This window comes from Geotrypetes seraphini, chromosome 1 (genome assembly GCF_902459505.1).
Source record: "Geotrypetes seraphini chromosome 1, aGeoSer1.1, whole genome shotgun sequence".
Lineage (NCBI taxonomy): Eukaryota > Metazoa > Chordata > Amphibia > Gymnophiona > Dermophiidae > Geotrypetes > Geotrypetes seraphini.
In genome coordinates this window covers 105,945,296-105,963,673 of record NC_047084.1, presented here as the reverse complement: position 1 = coordinate 105,963,673, position 18,378 = coordinate 105,945,296, and the positions used below count along the sequence as shown (strand labels likewise).

At 44.7% G+C, this 18,378-nt stretch overlaps 1 protein-coding gene across 11 annotated transcripts in view; it reads left to right on the top strand.

The window, feature by feature from the left end:
• UBAP2 (ubiquitin associated protein 2) overlaps nucleotides 1-18,378 on the top strand; it is a 553,760-nt gene that overhangs the window by 233,780 nt on the left and 301,602 nt on the right. For all 11 annotated transcript variants that reach the window (XR_004538612.1, XM_033935342.1, XM_033935354.1 and 8 more), the window contains one exon: nucleotides 11,677-11,863. Coding sequence is in view for 10 of the 11 variants with exons in the window: in XM_033935342.1 (XP_033791233.1) it covers nucleotides 11,677-11,863 (187 nt within the window). In the remaining variant the exon portion in view is untranslated. The remainder of the gene's footprint in view (nucleotides 1-11,676; nucleotides 11,864-18,378) is intronic.

The following is an 18,378-nucleotide window of genomic DNA, read 5'->3' as shown; positions in this document are numbered from 1 at the left end:
TACATTTTAAAACAGAGAATGGTGAAGTTTCTGGAATCCTGTGGATTACAGGACCGGAGGCAATATGGATTCACTAGAGGTAGGTCTTGTCAGACAAATCTGATCAATTTCTTTGACTGGGTGACCAGAGAATTGGATAGAGGATGTGCGCTAGATGTGGTATATTTAGATTTTAGCAAAGCTTTTGACAGTGTTCCACACAGATGTCTAATAAATAAACTGAGTGCCTCAGGATAGTCCCAAAGTGACGGGCTGGGTCAGGAACTGGTTGAGTGGAAGGTGACTGAGGGTAGTGATCAATGGAGATCACTCTGAGGAAAGGGATATTACCACTGATGTGAACATAAGAATTGCCGCTGCTGGGTCAGACCAGTGGTCCATCGTGCCCAGCAGTCCACTCACGCGGTGGCCCCCAGGTCAAAGACCAGTGCTCTAAATGAGTCCAGACTCACATTCCAGTTTTGCAGGAACTTGTCCAACTTTGTCTTGAATCCCTGGAGGGTGTTTTCCCCTATAACAGACTCGGAAGAGCGTTCCAGTTTTTTTACCACTCTCTAGGTGAAGAAGAACTTCCTTACGTTTGTACGGAATCTATCCCCTTTCAACTTTAGAGAGTACCCTCTCGTTCTCCCTACCTCAAGGTTCTGTTCTTGGGCTTGTTCTTTTTAACATTTTTTATAAATGATGTTGCTTTGCTGTATTGCTGTGTTCTTTGTTTGTTGTTCCTGTTGGGCTCAATAAAATATATTTGACAATAAATGATATTGCTGAAGGGTTGTCAGGTAAGATTTGCATCTTTGCGGATGATACCAAATCTGCAATAGAGTAGACACGCTGGATGGTGTGAATAACATGAAGAAAGACCTGCCGAAGCTTGAAGACTGGTGTGAAATGTGGCAGCTAAAATTTAATGCTAACAAATGCAAGATCGTACATTTGGGCTGCAAAAACCTGAAGTAACGGTACAGTTTAGATCAGTAGTCTCAAACTCGCAGCCCGGGGGCCACATGCGGCCCGCCAGATACTATTTTGCGGCCCGTGGTCTGTACTAGTGCTGCCTATACTAGTGCTGCCAGCTCTTTGCAGCTTCCTTCGGCTTCCCCACTGGTCTCCCATTCTTACCTTCAGATAATTACCGCAGCCTACAGAGAGGATTGCCGGCGCTATAGCGGTCATTGCAGGTTGCCGTCGTCCTCAGCAGCATGTTCCCTCTGCCACGATCCTGCCCCCGACGTCAGAGGAGGGGCAGGACCATGGTAGAGGGAACGTGCTGCGGAGGTTGATGGCAGCCTGCAAGGAACGCTACAGCACTAGCGATCTTCTCTGCAGACTGTGGTAATTAGCTGAAACTAAGATCAGGAGGCCAGGAGGGAAGCTGGAGGACACTGCAAAGAAGGGGGGAACATGCAAGCCTTCGTGTGTGGGGGGGATTTATAAACTATAAAGAGTTTTTTTTACCTCATGCAAAATTGTTATTTATTTTTCTGCGGCCCTCCAAGTATCTACAAATCCAAAATGTGGCCCTGCAAAGGGTTTGAGTTTGAGACCACTGGTTTAGATGGTGAAGAACTTATGTGGATGATGGAAGAGCAGGACTTGGGTGTGATTGTGCAGGAGCCAGCACTAAGGGAGAAACGAGCAGGGAGCAGAGAGAGAGAAAGAGAGCCAGCAGTAGGGAGATAAGAGCAGGGAGCAAAGAAAGAGAAGTAAAGTAGAGAGAGATCCAGGGGCAGAGGCGAGAGTAAGCTCCGCCCACCCCTACCGAGTCATCAACCAAGCTCCCCCTTAAAGGGAGAGGAGCCAACGGCATGCAGCCATTGAGCGCGCGGCGAAGGCGAGCAGCAAAGTCGCTCACCTTAGCGAGAGCACCTTTGCGAAGGAGGCTTAGAAGGATCCGGGAAACTAGGACTCCCAGCAGAGCAGCACCAGTAAACTCACGCCAAACAGGAAGGCAGCTACAAGCCCTAGTCTTTAGCTAGCTAGGCAACAGGGCATACTCCCTCACATACCACACACCTAGAGGGGAAACAAGCACTCACTAGCACTAACACAGTAACACAAGCAGACTTCAGAACTTACAGTAGCACCAGCAACTCAGTAACACAAGTAACACCAGCGGACTCAGAACAAACAGTAACACCAGCAAACCCACGCCAAGCATGAAGGCAGCTGTAAGCCCTAGTCTATAGCTAGCTACGCAACAGAGCACGCTCCCTCACACACCACACACCTAGAGGGGAAACAAGCACTCACTAGCACTAACACAGTAACACTAGCAGACTCACAACATACAGGAAGACAAATACCAGGAAGCCAGAAAACGTCCAGCTCACAGAGACAGAAGGTTCACAACTGATTTGCTCAGACAGTGCAGAAGGGGAGCAAGAGATGGATGCCCAAGGAAGCCAGAAGATGAGCTTCCCAGTCTTCTATACCGGCTGCAACATGTATGACTACTTCCCTTCGGGGATTCGGGCATACATTTGCAGTCGTTGCATGGAGCTGGATAGCCTGAAAAGGAAGGTCCAGCTGCTAGAGGAGACAGTGCTGGGACTAAAAGAGCTCCTCACCTTTGAAGAAGAAATCCGCAAATAGGAGAAGCTTCTAATGGAGTACAGTCCAAACAATGAGGTTAAGAAGCTAGAGAGATACATTGAGGAAGCTCATCAACAACATGTGGAGAACTGTACCCAAACAACCCAGGAAGAAGGCCTGGATGAGAGGACACCCCTGCAAATTCTGGAGGAACGGAAGCAGAGATAAGGGGCGATCGCACACCAGGAGTAAGAGGGAGACTGCATGGGGACGTCCCCCCACCCGAAGAACAGAAAACAACCTCAGGAGTACCGCAGGAGGGAGAAGATTGGTCCTATATTATGGATGTCAACCTACGACCCCCAAGGAACCCCCGAATGAAGAAGATGGGGATCATCAGGGGAAACTCCATCGTACGTCATGTGGACAGCCACACCACATGTGGGAGAGAGGTTAGAATCGTCGCCTGCCTGCCTGGAGCAAGAGTGAAGGAGGTGGCCAACAGGATCTCCAGGATCATAGACAGCGCTGGGGGAGAGGACACTGCTGTGCTTATCCACGTGGGAACCAATGATGTGAGTGGACGGAAGTATGACAGGGAAGAGATGAAGGGACAGCTCCGCTCACTCGGAAGAAAATTGAAGATAGGGAGGTGAAGGTGGCCTTCTCCGAGATCCTCCCGGTACCAAGAGTGGATGCAAAGAGACAAGGGGAACTGCAAACAATCAACGCCTTGATGAGACGATGTTGCGCAGAGGAAGGCTTTGACTTCGTGCGCAACTGGACGGCGTTCTGGGGAAAAAGCAAGTACTACAGAAAAGACGGACTGCACCTCAACAAGTAAAGAGTAAGAGTACTGGCAGGCAACATGAAGAGGGCCATAGAGAAGGCTTTAAACTAAAGGACAAGGGAAAGCCGACAATCGACCACCAGTCGATGGCCCGGGCAACAGGATGCCCTGTAGAAGGAATTATGGACAACTACTCAGACACGGGAGGGGTCGACCACAAAGCAAATGAGGAAGACAACACAGCAGCAGAAAAGGATACCATGGAAGAAACAGTAGATACTACTAAGCTTAACAAGGCCAAGAAGGTAAGACAAAGGGAACTCAAATGTATGTATACGAATGCTAGAAGTTTGGGAAACAAAATGGGAGAGTTAGAAGCAATAGCAAAAAACGACGAACTGGAAATCATAGGCATAACAGAAACATGGTGGAATGATGAAAACAAATGGGACACAGTACTACAGGGATACAAACTGTACAGAAAAGATAGAGTGGGGCAGAAAGGTGGAGGTATTGCCCTATATGTTCGGGTAGGATTAGAATCCGTGAGAGAGACTATGGCGGAAGAGAAAGAGAAGCTGGAATCCCTCTGGATCAGGATTCCCAGACACAACGATGCTGACATAAAGATTGGCCTTTCCTACCGACCGCCGGGACAGAGGGAGGAGACAGATTCGGAAATGATAGAGGAAATTGAACAAGAATGTAAGACAGGTAATGTCATAATCTTGGGGAATTTCAATTTCCCGGGGATAGACTGGGACCTGGGAACCTCCAACTGTGGCAAGGAGGCAAAGTTCCTGGAAGTGCTAGGGGACTGCTTCCTGGAACAGATGGTAGGAGAACTGACGAGAGGAAACGTCACCTTGGACTTGGTCCTAAATGACATTATGGGTCCGGCAAAGGAAGTAGAAGTCACGGTCCCGCTGGGGACGAGCGATCACAACATGATCAACTTCAAACTTGACGTTGGGAAAGGGAAAGGTGCCAAAACCTCAACCACGACTTTAAACTTTTAAAAAGGGAAGATGCGACAGCATGAGAGCCATGGTGATAAAAAAGGATCAAGAAAAAGATGGGCAAAGTCATAACGTTGGAACAGGCATGGTCCCTACTGCAAAATACTATCACAGAAGCACAAAGCCTCAACATTCCGCGGATGTCCAAAGTAAAGAAAACCAAAGGCAAAAGAGAGCCGGTGTGGCTTACCAAAGAGGTGAAGGAAGCCATAAATGATCAGAAAAAATTTCACAAGGCGGTGAGAGTTGCCAAAAAGGTCTCAGAGGAGAAAATAGCGTGAGAGGCCAAAAATTTCAAGCCCTTTTTTAGATACATAAAAGGGAAAAAACCTACACGGGAGGCGGTGGAACTGCTGGACGACTTGGGAGGAAAAGGGTGCGTCAAGGATAACAAACAAATTGCAGACAGACTGAATTCCTTCTTTGTGTTTGTCTTTACAAAGGAAGACACCACAATAATACCTGACACAGTGAAAGTGTTCAAGGGAGTCGTACAGGACAGCCTCACCACAGTAGAAGTGGACTTGGACCAGATTTACCACCAGATCGACAAACTTAAAAGTGATAAATCTCCTGGACCAGACGGAATTCATCTGAGAGTCCTAAAAGAACTGAAATTTGAAATCGGAGAACTATTGCAAAAACTTGCCAACCTGTCAATCAAAACAGGTCAAATACCAGACGACTGGAAGATAGTGAACATCACGTCTGTCCCTGGAAAGATGGTTGAGGCGCTGATCAAAGATAGCATAGTCCAGCACCTAGACACACACGACCTGATGAGAGCCAGTCAACATGGGTTCAGGAAAGGGAAATCATGTTTGACGAACCTACTTCAATTTTTTGAGACAGTGAACAGACAAATTGATAGTGGAAAACCGGTGGATATTGTATACTGGACTTTCAGAAAGCGTTCGACAAGGTTCCACATGTAAGACTTCTCAGGAAATTACAAGGCCATGGAATAGAGGGAGATATTCTAAGATGGATAGGCAAATGGCTAGAGAACAGAGAGTGGGCATTAATGGGAAGTTCTCAGAATGGGAAAAAGTGACTAGCGGTGTACCCCAGGGCTCGGTACTTGGACCCATCTAATATAATAAAATGGTAAGCTGCGCATACGCACTCCCACTGCATGTGTCCATTTTCCGTGAGATGTAGGGCACCTCAGGTAGGAGTGCGCATGCGCGCGAATCTCTCTGGCTGGTCGTCGGCATCTTCTTCGCTCTTCTCCCCGGCACACCCGAACCTCCGTTCAGCCTCCCATCCGACCCTCCCTTCAGTTCCCTTTGTCCCTTGCCACCGCTCCTCTTCTCTTCCCGCCCCGACAAACGTCCTTACTCCAGCAAGGGCCGCAGCACTCTAAACACGCTGCTTCGCGGCCTGCTACTGCCCTGATTTGCTCTGCCCGACACGGCAGAACAAATCAGGCCAGTAGAAGGGCGCGAAGCAGCGTGTTTAGAGTGCTGCGGCCCCTGCTGGAGTAAGGACGTTTGTCGGGACCGCAGGAAGGGCACGGCAAGGGACTAAGGGAGCAGAGGGTTGAAATATATTTCTTTCAGGTACCATTTGACAACAGGTAGTTCTGTAGAAAATGAACTGCCACTTACTAGGACAAGCCACTGATTTTCTTTAAATGGTGAGAACAGGACCTGATATGGGGGCAGTTTTGGGGAAGGGGTGTGCTGGGAGGCAGACAGCTTTGCTGGGAGGCAGACAGCTTTGCTTGGGGGGAAGACAAGGGGGGCCACGGAGACACAATCAGGGATGAACTGGAGAGGGAGAGGGAAAGGGAGTGCTTTGGGGGAGTGGTGTGTTGGAAGACAGACAGCTTTACTTGGGGGAGGGAAGACAGAAGGGGGGCCATGGAGACACAGTCAGAGAGGAACTGGAGAGGGAGAGAGGGAAAGGGGGCTGCTTTGGGGGAGGGATGTTCTGGGAGACAGACCGCTTTGCTTGGGGGGGAAGACAGAAGAGGGGCCACGGAGAGACAGGGACGAACTGGAGGGGGAGAGGGAAAGGGGGCTGCTTTGTGGGAGGGGTGTGCTGGGAGGCAGACAGCTTTGCTTGGGGGGAGATAGAAGGGGGGCCACAGAGAGACAGGGAGGAACTGGAGGGGGAGAGGGAAAGGGGGCTGCTTTGGGGGAGGGGTGTACTGGGAGGCAGACAGCTTTGCTTGGTGGGGGAAGACAGAAGGGGGTACACGGAGAGACAGTCAGGGAGGAATTGGAGGGGGAGAGGGAAAGGGGGCTGCTTTCTAGCACCTGTTAATGTAACAGGCTTTAACACTAGTCTTCAAAAGGGGAAGATATGATAGCATGAGAGCCATGGTGAAACAACGGATCAAGAAAAAAATGGGCAAAGTCAAAACGGTAGAACAGGCATGGTCCCTTCTGAAAAATACTATCACGGAAGCACAAAGCCTCTACATTCCGAGGATATCCAAAGCAAAGAAAACCAAAGGCAAAAGAGAGCCGGCGTGGCTTACTAAAGAGGTGAAGGAAGCCATAAAAGAAAAGAAGGACTCCTTCAAAGCATGGAAACGCACGAAAACAATCGAAACTTGGAACAAACACAAGGGTGATCAGAAGAAGTGTCACAGGGCAGTGAGGGATGCCAAAATGGACTATGAGGAGAAAATAGCGCAGGAGGCCAAAAACTTCAAGCCCTTCTTCAAGTACGTGAAAGGGAGAAAACCCGCAAATGAGGCGGTGGGACCGCTGGACGACCAGGGAAGGAAAGGGTACATCAAGGAAGACAAACAAATCGCAGACAGACTAAATTCATTCTTTGCGTCTGTCTTTACAAAGGAAGACACTGCAACAATTCCAGAAGCAGTGAAAGTGTTCAAAGGAGTAACAGAGGACAGCCTTACCACAGTAGATGTGGACTTGGACCAGATATACCGCCAGATCGACAAACTCAAAAGCGACAAATCCCCTGGACTGGATGGAATTCATCCGAGAGGCTTGAAAGAGCTAAAAGTGGAAATCGGAGAACTATTCCAAAAACTTGCCAGTCTGTCAATCAAAACAGGGCAGATACCAGACGACTGGAAGATAGCGAACGTCACGCCGATATTCAAAAAAGGATCAAGAGGAGTACTGGGCAACTATAGACCTGTGAGTCTCACGTCGGTCCCTGGGAAGATGGTTGAGGCGCTGATCAAGGATAGCATAACCCGGCACCTAGACACACACAACCTGATGAAAGCCAGCCAACATACATTCAGGAAAGGGAAGTCATGCTTGACGAACCTACTTCAATTTTTTGAGACAGTGAACAGACAAATTGATAATGGAGAACCGGTGGATATTATATACTTGGATTTTCAGAAAGCGTTCGACAAAGTTCCACATGTAAGACTCCTCAGGAAACTGCAGGGCCATGGAATAGAAGGAGATATACTAAGATGGATAGGCAAATGGCTGGAGAACAGAAAGCAGAGAGTGGGCATAAATGGGAAGTTCTCGGACTAGGAAAATGTGACTAGCGGTGTGCCCCAGGGCTCGGTACTTGGGCCCATCTTATTTAATATCTTCATAAATGACCTAGAGGATGGAACATCCAGTGAGATCATTAAGTTTGCAGATGACACAAAGCTATGCCGGGCCATCAAATCGCAGAAGGACAGTGAAGAACTCCAGAGTGACTTGAGCCGATTGGAGAATTGGGCAGATAAATGGCAGATGAAGTTTAATGTAGAAAAATCCAAAGTGATGCACTTAGGCAGAAAAAATAAGGAACACAAGTATAGTATGTCAGGTGCAACTCTGGGAAAATCTGAACAGGAAAAGGACCTGGGAGTATTAATCGGTAGGACACTGAAGCCGTCGGTGCAATGTGCGTCGGCAGCGAAGAACGCGAATAGAATGCTAGGCATGATAAAGAAGGGAATCACGAGTAGATCGGAGAAAGTCATAATGCCGCTTTATAGAGCGATGGTCAGACCACATTTGGAATACTGCGTCCAGCATTGGTCTCCATACCTAAAGAAGGATATCATACTGCTAGAGAGGGTGCAGAGACGAGCAACAAAGCTGGTGAAAGGTATGGAGAACCTGGATTACGAGGAAAGACTTAAGAAACTGGGGTTGTTCTCCCTTGAGAAAAGGAGACTACGAGGGGATATGATTGAGACATTCAAAATACTGAAAGGAATCGACAAAATAGAGCAGGAAAAAACGTTATTTACAATGTCCAATGTGGCACGGACAAGAGGACATGGGCTGAAGCTAAGGGGGGACAAGTTCAAGACAAATATCAGGAAGTTCTGCTTCACGCAACGAGTGGTGGACACCTGGAATGCTCTCCCAGAAGAGGTAATTGCGGAATCCACCATTCTAGGATTTAAAGGTAAGTTAGATGTACATCTCCTTATGAGTGGCATGAAGTGACATGGGTAGGGGTAGGCTAGATGCACTTCTCTTTACGAGAAGCTTGGAGCGATATGGGGACCAAAACTATGCCAGGGTACACCTGGCGGGGTCTCCGCATGTGCGGATCGCCGGACTTGATGGACCTAGGATCTGTTCCGGAGATGGCGCTTCTTATGTTCTTATTTAATATTTTCATAAATGACCTGGAAGAAGAAACATCCAGTGAAATCAGCAAGTTTGCAGACGACACAAAGCTATGCTGGGCAATCAGATCTCAGAAGGACAGTGAGGAACTCCAGAGTGACTTGAATCAATTGGAGAAGTTGGCAGATAAATGGCAGATGAATTTAATGTGGAAAAATGCAAAGTGATGCATATAGGCAGAAAATATAAAGATCACAAGTATAGTATACTTGTGTAACTCTGGGAAAGACCGAACAGGAAAAGGACCTGGGTGTACTGAAAGATAGGACCCTGAAACCGTCTGCTCAATGTGCGGCGGCGGCAAAGAAAGAAAATAGAATGCTAGGCATGATAAAGAAGGGAATTACAAGTTGATCAGAGAAAGTTATAATACCGCTCTACAGAGCCATGGTCAGACCGCACCTGGAATACTGCGTCCAGCATTGGTCTCCATACCTAAAGGATATAAAACTGCTAGAGAGGGTGCAGAGACGAGCAACGAAGCTAGTGAAAGGTATGGAGAACCTGGACTATGAGGGATGACTTAGGAGACTGGGGTTGTTCTCCCTTGAGAAGAGGAGACTGCGAGGGGATCTGATCGAGACTTTCAAAATACTGAAAGGATTCGACAAAATGGAGCAGGGAAAGCAGTTATTTACAATGTCCAATGTGACACGGACAAGAGGACATAGACTGAGGCTGAGGGAAGACAGGTCCAGGACGAATATCAGGAAGTACTGTTTCATACAGCGAGTGGTGGACACCAGAGGAAGTAATTGCAGAATCCACCGTTCTAGGATTTAAGGGTAAACTAGATGCACATCTCCTTAAGAGTGGCACAGAGTGATACGGATAAGGGTAAATTAGATGCACATCTCCCTTGAGAAGCATACAGTGATATGGGGACTAAAACTATGCCAGGGTACACCTGGCGGGGCCTCCGCGTGTGCGGATTACCGGACTTGATGGACCCAGGGTCTGATCCGGAGATGGCAATTCCTATGTTCTTATGTTCTTAAGGTGGCCAAACATGTTGAAAAGTTGATGGTGAAAGCTAGAAGGATGCTAGGTTGCATAAGGAGAGGTATGGCCAGTAGGAAAAAGGAGGTATTTATTAATTTAATAATTTTTATTCATTTTACAACTTACATCAAGTGTATCAAGAAATAACATTTGAATTGAAAAAACAAACAAACCATCACTTGTATTACTATTATTATCATCAACTGACATTCATGAAAGTTAACCTCCCCTCCCATCCTTATCACATCAAAAATATTCATTTATATTATATTATACAATATACATTCTATTAATATATCAAAAATTCATCCCTCCCACCCACATTCCCCTCATTTCAATTATCTTATGAAGGGAAAATGTTTACTACTCATTACAAAAGTCTGTTAATGGTCCCCAAACATCTCGAAATTTACAAAAATATCCTCTTTGTATGCCTCTGTATAAGACTCTGGTGAGACCTCATTTAGAATATTGTGTACAATTCTGGAGGCCACACCTTCAAAAAGATAAAAAGGGATTGAGTCTGTCCAGAGGAAGGCTTCTAAAATGGTGTATGGTCTTCGTGATAAGGCATATGAGGACAGACTTAAAGATCTCAATCTGTATACTTTGGAGGAAAGGCAGGAGAGGGGAGATATGATAGAGACGTTTAAATACCCTCATAATATAAATGTGCATGAGTTGGGTATCTTTCATTTGAAAGGAAACTCTACAATGAGAGGGCATTGGATGAAGTTAAGAGGTGATAGACTCCGGAGAGGGTGCAGAGACGAGCAATGAAACTAGTAAAAGGGATGGAGAAACTGGAATATGAGGATCGACTTAAGAGACTGGGATTGTTCTCCCTTGAGAAAAGGAGACTATGAGAGGATATGATCGAGACCTTCAAAATACTGAAAGGAATCGACAAAATAGAGCAGAAAAAAATATTTACATTGTCCAATTTGACGCGGACAGGAGGACACGGAATGAAGCTAAGGGGGGACAAGCTCAGGACAAATATCAGGAAGTTCTGCTTCACACAGAGAGTGGTTGACACCTGGAATGCTCTCCCAGAGGAGGTTATTGCAGAATCGGCCATCCTAGGATTCAAAAGCAAACTAGATGCACATCTCCTTATGAGAGGCATAGAAGGATATGGGTGGCTAAAAATTACACCATGTGTACACCTGGCAGGGCCTCCGTGTGTGCGGATTGCCAGACTTGATGGACCGAAGGTCTGATCCGGAGATGGCGCTTCTTATGTTCTTAGTAATCTGAGGAAATACTTTTTTTCAGAAAGGGTGTGGTAGATGTGTGGAACAGTCTCCCGGAAGATGTGATGGGAACAGAGACTGTGTCTGAATTCAAAAGGGCCTGGGATAGGCACATGGGATCTCTCAAAGAGAGAGAAAGAGATAATGGTGACTGCGGATGGGCAGACTAAATGGGCCATTTGGCCTTTACTTGCCATCATGTTTCTATGTAAAATAACATCTATGTGATATAGTATATATTTGTACTGTCACTTGTGTATGACGTACCTTGCAGTCTACAGAGGAACCCCTATTTCATGTGGGTAACTATTATTTCCTTCCCTGTGGAACTCCTAAAAATTCTATGAATTAATAGCCATGTTGGAAATTGCAAAGGATCATGGTATTGAGGTCTTGCCATTTACTTGTATGCTTAACTATTTTTCCAAGCTCTCCTTTGCTTTTTTAGTAATACATTGGTTTCCCCTGCTTTATTTTTCATTTTTCTTTAGCATTGATCTTTTAGCATTGCTTCAGAAACCATCCTCAAGTCCTGAAGTAGAATCTAGCATATTTGAATCTTCAAAGCAGCAGAACTTTGGCCAGGCTCTTGTCTTCACAAATTCCCAACACAGTTCTCAGATGACATCAGGAACTGGAAACTCCATTACTATGAACTCATATTCCCCTCCCAATTTGGTAAGTTTACAATGGAATCTAATGTGTTAAAAACCAGTAAAATTAAATCATAGTAGTGGTTATTCAGAAAAGCTAAGAAAAATTAAACATGATTTGTCAGTGTTAAAAGGATGTGGAACACTTTTATTAAGATGTAGATCCGCATGTATCCTCTTTATTTACAAACCGCAAAGCAAACAAAGTCTTAAAAAGCAAGTAAATTGAGTAACTGTTCACAAGCAGTCCACAGTTCTGGGCGAATGTTTAATAATTCATTGCCCCCCAGAAAACAGAAAAGACAAAAAGAGGACATTGAGGGCCCCTTTTATAAAGCCACTGTAGCAATGCTTCCGCGGTAAATGCACCAAAGGCCATAGGAATTTACTGAGGCTTTGTAAAAGGGGCGTTGAATTTCTAAATGTTCGCCCAGAAGTATGAACTGCTCAGAGTAGTTTACTTGCTTTTTGGGACTTTGCCTTTTGATTTGGAAATAGAGAAGAAACGCCTCGAAACAGGGCTGAAGTGCGAAATTTAAAATTCACAGACGACACAAAACTTTTTAGTGGGGTTAGGAATAAAGAGGACTGTGAAGAGTTACAAAGGGACCTGAACAAACAGAGTGGGTAAATAAATGGCATATGAAGTTTAATGTAGAGAAATGTAAAGTCTTGCATGTAGGAAACAAACCCGATGTACAGCTATACGATGGGAGGGCTGATAATGGGAGAAAGTAGCCTAGAAAAGGACTTAGGGGTACTGGTGGCCAAAATAATGAAGCCTTTGGCACAGTGCGCAGCGGCCTCTAAGAAGGCAAACAGAATGCTAGGTATTATCAAGAAAGGTATTACGAAGGACGTTATCCTGCCGTTGTATCGGGTGATGGTGCGCCCGCATCTGAGTACTACGTCCAATATTGGTCACCATACCAAAAGAAGGATATGGCGATACTCGAGAGGGTTCAGAGGAGAGCGACGGAACTGATAAAAAGGGTATGGAAAACCTTTCATATGCTGAAAGATTAGAGAAACTGGGCCTCTTTTCCCTGGAGAAGCAGAGGCTTACAGGGGACATGAGAGAGACTTACAAAATCATGAAGGGCATAGAGAAAGTGGAGAGGGACAGATTCTTCAAACGTTCGAAAAGTATAAGAACGAGAAGGCATTCGGAAAAATTGAGAGAGGACAGATTCAGAACCAATGCTAGGAAGTTCTTCTTCACCCAAAGGGTGGTGGACACCTGGAATGCACTTCCAGAGGGTGTGATAACGACAGAGTACGCTACTGGGTTTCAAGAAGGGACTGGATGATTTCCTGAAGGAAAAGGGGATTGAAGGGTATAGATAGAGGATTGGATGATTTCCTGAAGGAAAAGGAGACTGAAGGGTATAGATAGAGGATTACTATGCAGGTCCTGGACCTGATGGGCCGCTGCGTGAGCGGACTGCTGGGCATGATGGACCTCTGGTCTGACCCAGCAGAGGCACTGGTTATGTTCTTATCTACTGACCCCTGATATAGGTTTTCCACTGAAAAATGGGACATATCAGGTCATTTTAATAAGTATTCCACATTCCTTTTTTTGAGGCTAATTGTGCTTTTTTTTCTGGTTTTGTGTCCTTAATGCTGTTAGAATCCCTTTGTTACATATGATAACTGTATCAGAATTAGAGAATGACACGGAGATAAATTTTCCCCATCCCTGCGGGAACTCATTTTCCCATCTCGGCAAGATCTTTTCCTGTCCCTACCCCATTCCTGCATGCTCTGTCCTCATCTGTAAAAGCCTCAAACACTTTAAAATCATAAGTATTCAAGGCTTCTGCCGTTAAGGTAGAGCGTACAGAAATGAGACAGGGACAGCAACAAAATTCAAGGGAATGGGACAGAGAAATTGAGTTCCCCATGCCATTCTCTAATCAGAATCTTTTTACGTACAGTAAAATCAATTTATCCTAATCACCAGCTATGGGGAGGAAAGAGTAACTTTAATATCACTAAAACTTTAATTGATTATGTATTGGGATAGTTTTAAATTCAGATTTTAGATTGAAATCTTCAAGAACTGCTAAGAAACCATTGGCATGGGCTGTACAAATCTGCTCAGTAGTGGCTTAGTTCTTTACATCCAAAGTTGCTATCCAAGGCTGGAACTGGGCTGATTTAAACGGTCTATGTCCAATCTATGGCAATTCAGTTTAGGATGAACTGGAGAGGATTTTGATAAAAAATCTAGTAATTTAGAATGCGAGGACAGTGCTGGGCAGACTTTTACAGTTTGTGTCCTGCAAATGACATGATAGTTTGGTTAGGCAGGAGTGAGCTTCAATGGCAACTACAGCAGTTGGAACTAAGGATAGTGCCTGGCAGACAGCTATGGTTTATACCCCTGAAATGCTAAACAAAGACTATTTAATTATGAATTATTTATTTCTTTGTTTAAAAAATTTATTACTCGCTATTTCTAACAATTCTATGTGTGTTACAAAGCACATTCACAATTAAAACACTTACAAATACAAACAAAGACAGTAAAATAACATTCAAAAGCTATGCACAGTATAGAAAGATGTATAAACAACATAGCAATTCTTATAAGAATAGCCTTACTGGGTCAGACCAATGGTCCATCAAATCCGGTGGCCAATCCAGATCTCTAGTACCTGGCTAAAACCCAAAGAGTAGAAACATTCCATGCTACCGATCCAGGGCAAGCAGAGGTTTCCCCCGTGTCTTTTCCTTCAGGAATTTGTCCAAACCTTTCTTAAAACCAGCTACACTATCCGCTTTTACCACAATCTCTGGCAACGCGTTGCATAGCTTAACTATTCTCTGAGTGGAAAAGTATTTTGCCATTAACATTGTTTTGTAATGAATAGATACCATTTTTCTTTTGAAGATGCACCATTTAAGGAAAGGAGGTTGGGAGGGGTTGTTTTGATAAAGTGATGAAATAAAATTACTAATAGGGATGGAGGGAGGGTAGGGTAAAGATTCCTTTTATGTTTATATAGTATAATGATAAGATTTTCAAGTGTTTAACTAAGTGTTGTTCTTATGATTCTTGTACACTTGAGGAGAGGTTAAAAATGAATAAAGAAAAATAATGTTGGGAGGGAGGGAGGTGTAGGGGTTTATTTATATACTAGCTGATGCCCCGGCGTTGCACGGGTATTTAATTATAGCAATAACACTGTAAATGGATTCAAATAAAGATACTTTATAGTGGTGAATGAAATTATTTTTTTACAGCTTTATAAAAAGTACAATATTCAAATTATAATGTGAAATATTTGACAAAATGAATACAATACAACTAACACAAAACTTGATTATAAACAACATTTTTAGTTTCACCTCCAGGAGCAAGAACATATACATTCTTGGGTGAACCCACCCTTGAGCAAGCAACATAGAGTTGTCCATGGGAAAAACAGGGGGATCTTAAATCCACTCCACAGTATGTAATAGTCTGTCCTTGTGATTTGTTGATTGTGATAGAGAATGCAAGTCTCACTGGAATTTGCAATCTCTTAAACTGAAAAGGAAGATCTGTTGGAATAAGTGGTATCCGCGGGATAAATACGGTTTCACCTTGTCCCTTTCCGGTTAAGATAGTCGCTTCAATTACATTGGCCAGTAACCTCTTTACACAAAGCCTTGTGCCATTGCAAAGTTTTGGTGGGTCAAGGTTGCTAAGTAAAATAACTGGAGATCCCACAGCTTTTTACATTTTTTCCATTGACATGAATGGGTGAAATATGATTTTCTGTTTGTAGCTCCACCCACGTGTGCAGGTGGGCCGCGAGACCCCCAGAACATATCACCCCAGGTAGTGAGGGATCTGCATACCAAGTTTCGTTCAAATCGGTCCCACAGCTTTTTACATTTTTTCCATTGACTTGAATGGGTGAAATCTGATTTTCTGTTTGTAGTTCCGCCCACGTGTGCAGGTGGGCCGCGAGACCCCCAGAACATATCACCCCAGGTAGTGAGGGATCTGCATATCAAGTAACATAGTAACATAGTGTAACATAGTAACATAGTAGATGACGGCAGACAAAGACCCAAATGGTCCATCCAGTCTGCCCAACTTGATTCAATTTAAATTTTTTTTTTTTTTAATTTTCTTCTTAGCTGAATCCAAAGCTTTACCCGGTACTATGCTTGGGTTCCAACTGCCGAAATCTCTGTTAAGACTTACTCCAGCCCATCTACACCCTCCCAGCCATTGAAGTCCTCCCCTGCCCATCCTCCACCAAACGGCCATACACAGACACAGAACGTGCAAGTCTGCCCAGTAACTGGCCTAGTTCAATATTTAATATTATTTTCTGATTCTAAATCTTCTGTGTTCATCCCACGCTACTTTAAACTCAGTCACAGTTTTACTCTCCACCACCTCTCTCGGGAGCGCATTCCAGGCATCCACCACCCTCTCCGTAAAGTAGAATTTCCTAACATTGCCCCTGAATCTACCACCCCTCAACCTCAAATTATGTCCTCTGGTTTTTACCATTTTCCTTTCTCTGGAAAAGATTTTGTTCTACGTTAATACCCTTTAAGTATTTGAACGTTTGAATCATATCTCCCCTGTCTCTCCTTTCCTCTAGGGTATACATATTCAGGGCTTCCAGTCTCTCCTCATACGTCTTCTGGTGCAAGCCTCCTATCATTTTCGTCGCCCTCCTCTGGACCTCCTCAAGTCTTTTTACGTCTTTCACCAGATACGGTCTCCAAAACTGAACACAATACTCCAACTGGGGCCTCACCAATGACCTGTACAGGGGCATCAACACCTTCTTCCTTCTACTGACTACGCCTCTCTTTATACAGCCCAGAATCCTTCTGACCGCAGCCACTGCCTTGTCACACTGTTTTTTCGCCTTTAGATCTTCGGACACTATCACCCCAAGGTCCCTCTCCCCGTCCGTGCATATCAGCTTCTCTCCTCCCAGCATATACGGTTCCTTCCTATTATTAATCCCCAAATGCATTACTCTGCATTTCTTTGCATTGAATTTTAGTTGCCAGGCATTAGACCATTCCTCTAACTTTTGCAGATCCTTTTTCATATTCTCCACTCCCTCTTCGGTGTCTACTCTGTTACAAATCTTGGTATCATCTGCAAAAAGGCACACTTTTCCTTCTAACCCTTCAGCAATGTCACTTACATACATATTAAACAGGATTGGCCCCAGCACCGAACCCTGAGGGACTCCACTAGTCACCTTTCCTTCCTTCGAGCGACTTCCATTAACCACCACCCTCTGGCGTCTGTCCGACAGCCAGTTTCTGACCCAGTTCACCACTTTGGGTCCTAACTTCAGCCGTTCAAGTTTGTTCAACAGCCTCCTATGAGGAACTGTATCAAAGTTCTTTGCTGAAATCCAAGTAAATTACATCTAGCATATGTCCTCTCTCAGCATCTAGCACCAGCTCTCTGGTCACCCAATCAAAAAATTCAGTCATTTGGCACGATTTACCTTTTGTAAAGCCATGTTGCCTCGGATCCTGTAACCTATTAGATTCAAGGAAATACACTATCCTTTCTTTCAGCAACACTTCCATTATTTTTCCAACAACTGAAGTGAGGCTCACCTGCCTGTAGTTTCCTGCTTCATCCCTGTGACCACTTTTATGAATAGGGACCACATCCTCTCTCCTCCAATCCCCAGGAATCACTCCCGTCTCCAGAGATTTGTTGAACAAGTCTTTAATAGGACTCGCCAGAACCTCTCTGAGCTCCCTTAGTATCCTGGGATGGATCCCGTCTGGTCCCATCGCTTTGTCCACCTTCAGTTTTTCAAGTTGCTCATAAACACCCTCCTCCGTGAACGGCGCAGAATCTACTCCATTTTCTCGTGTAACTTTGCCAGACAATCTCGGTCCTTCTCCAGGATTTTCTTCTGTGAACACAGAACAGAAGTATTTGTTTAGCACATTTGCTTTCTCCTCATCACTCTCCACATATTTGTTCCCAGCATCTTTTAGCCTAGCAATTCCATTTTTCATCTTCCTCCTTTCACTAATATATCTGAAAAAATTTTTATCTCCCTTTTTTACATTTTTAGCCATTTGTTCTTCCGCCTGTGCCTTCGCCAAACGTATCTCTCTCTTGGCTTCTTTCAGTTTCAGCCTGTAGTCCTTTCTGCTCTCCTCTTCTTGGGTTTTTTTATATTTCATGAACGCCAACTCTTTCGCCTTTATTTTCTCAGCCACTTGGTTGGAGAACCATATCGGCTTCCTTTTTCTCTTGTTTTTATTGATTTTCTTCACATAAAGGTCCGTAGCCATTTTTATCGCTCCTTTCAGCTTAGACCACTGTCTTTCCACTTCTCTTATGTCCTCCCATCCTAACAGCTCTTTCTTCAGGTACTTTCCCATTGCATTAAAGTCCGTACGTTTGAAATCTAGGACTTTAAGTATCGTGCGGCCGCTCTCCACTTTAGCCGTTATATCAAACCAAACCGTTTGATGATCACTACTACCCAGGTGAGCACCCACTTGAACATTAGAGATATTCTCTCCATTTGTGAG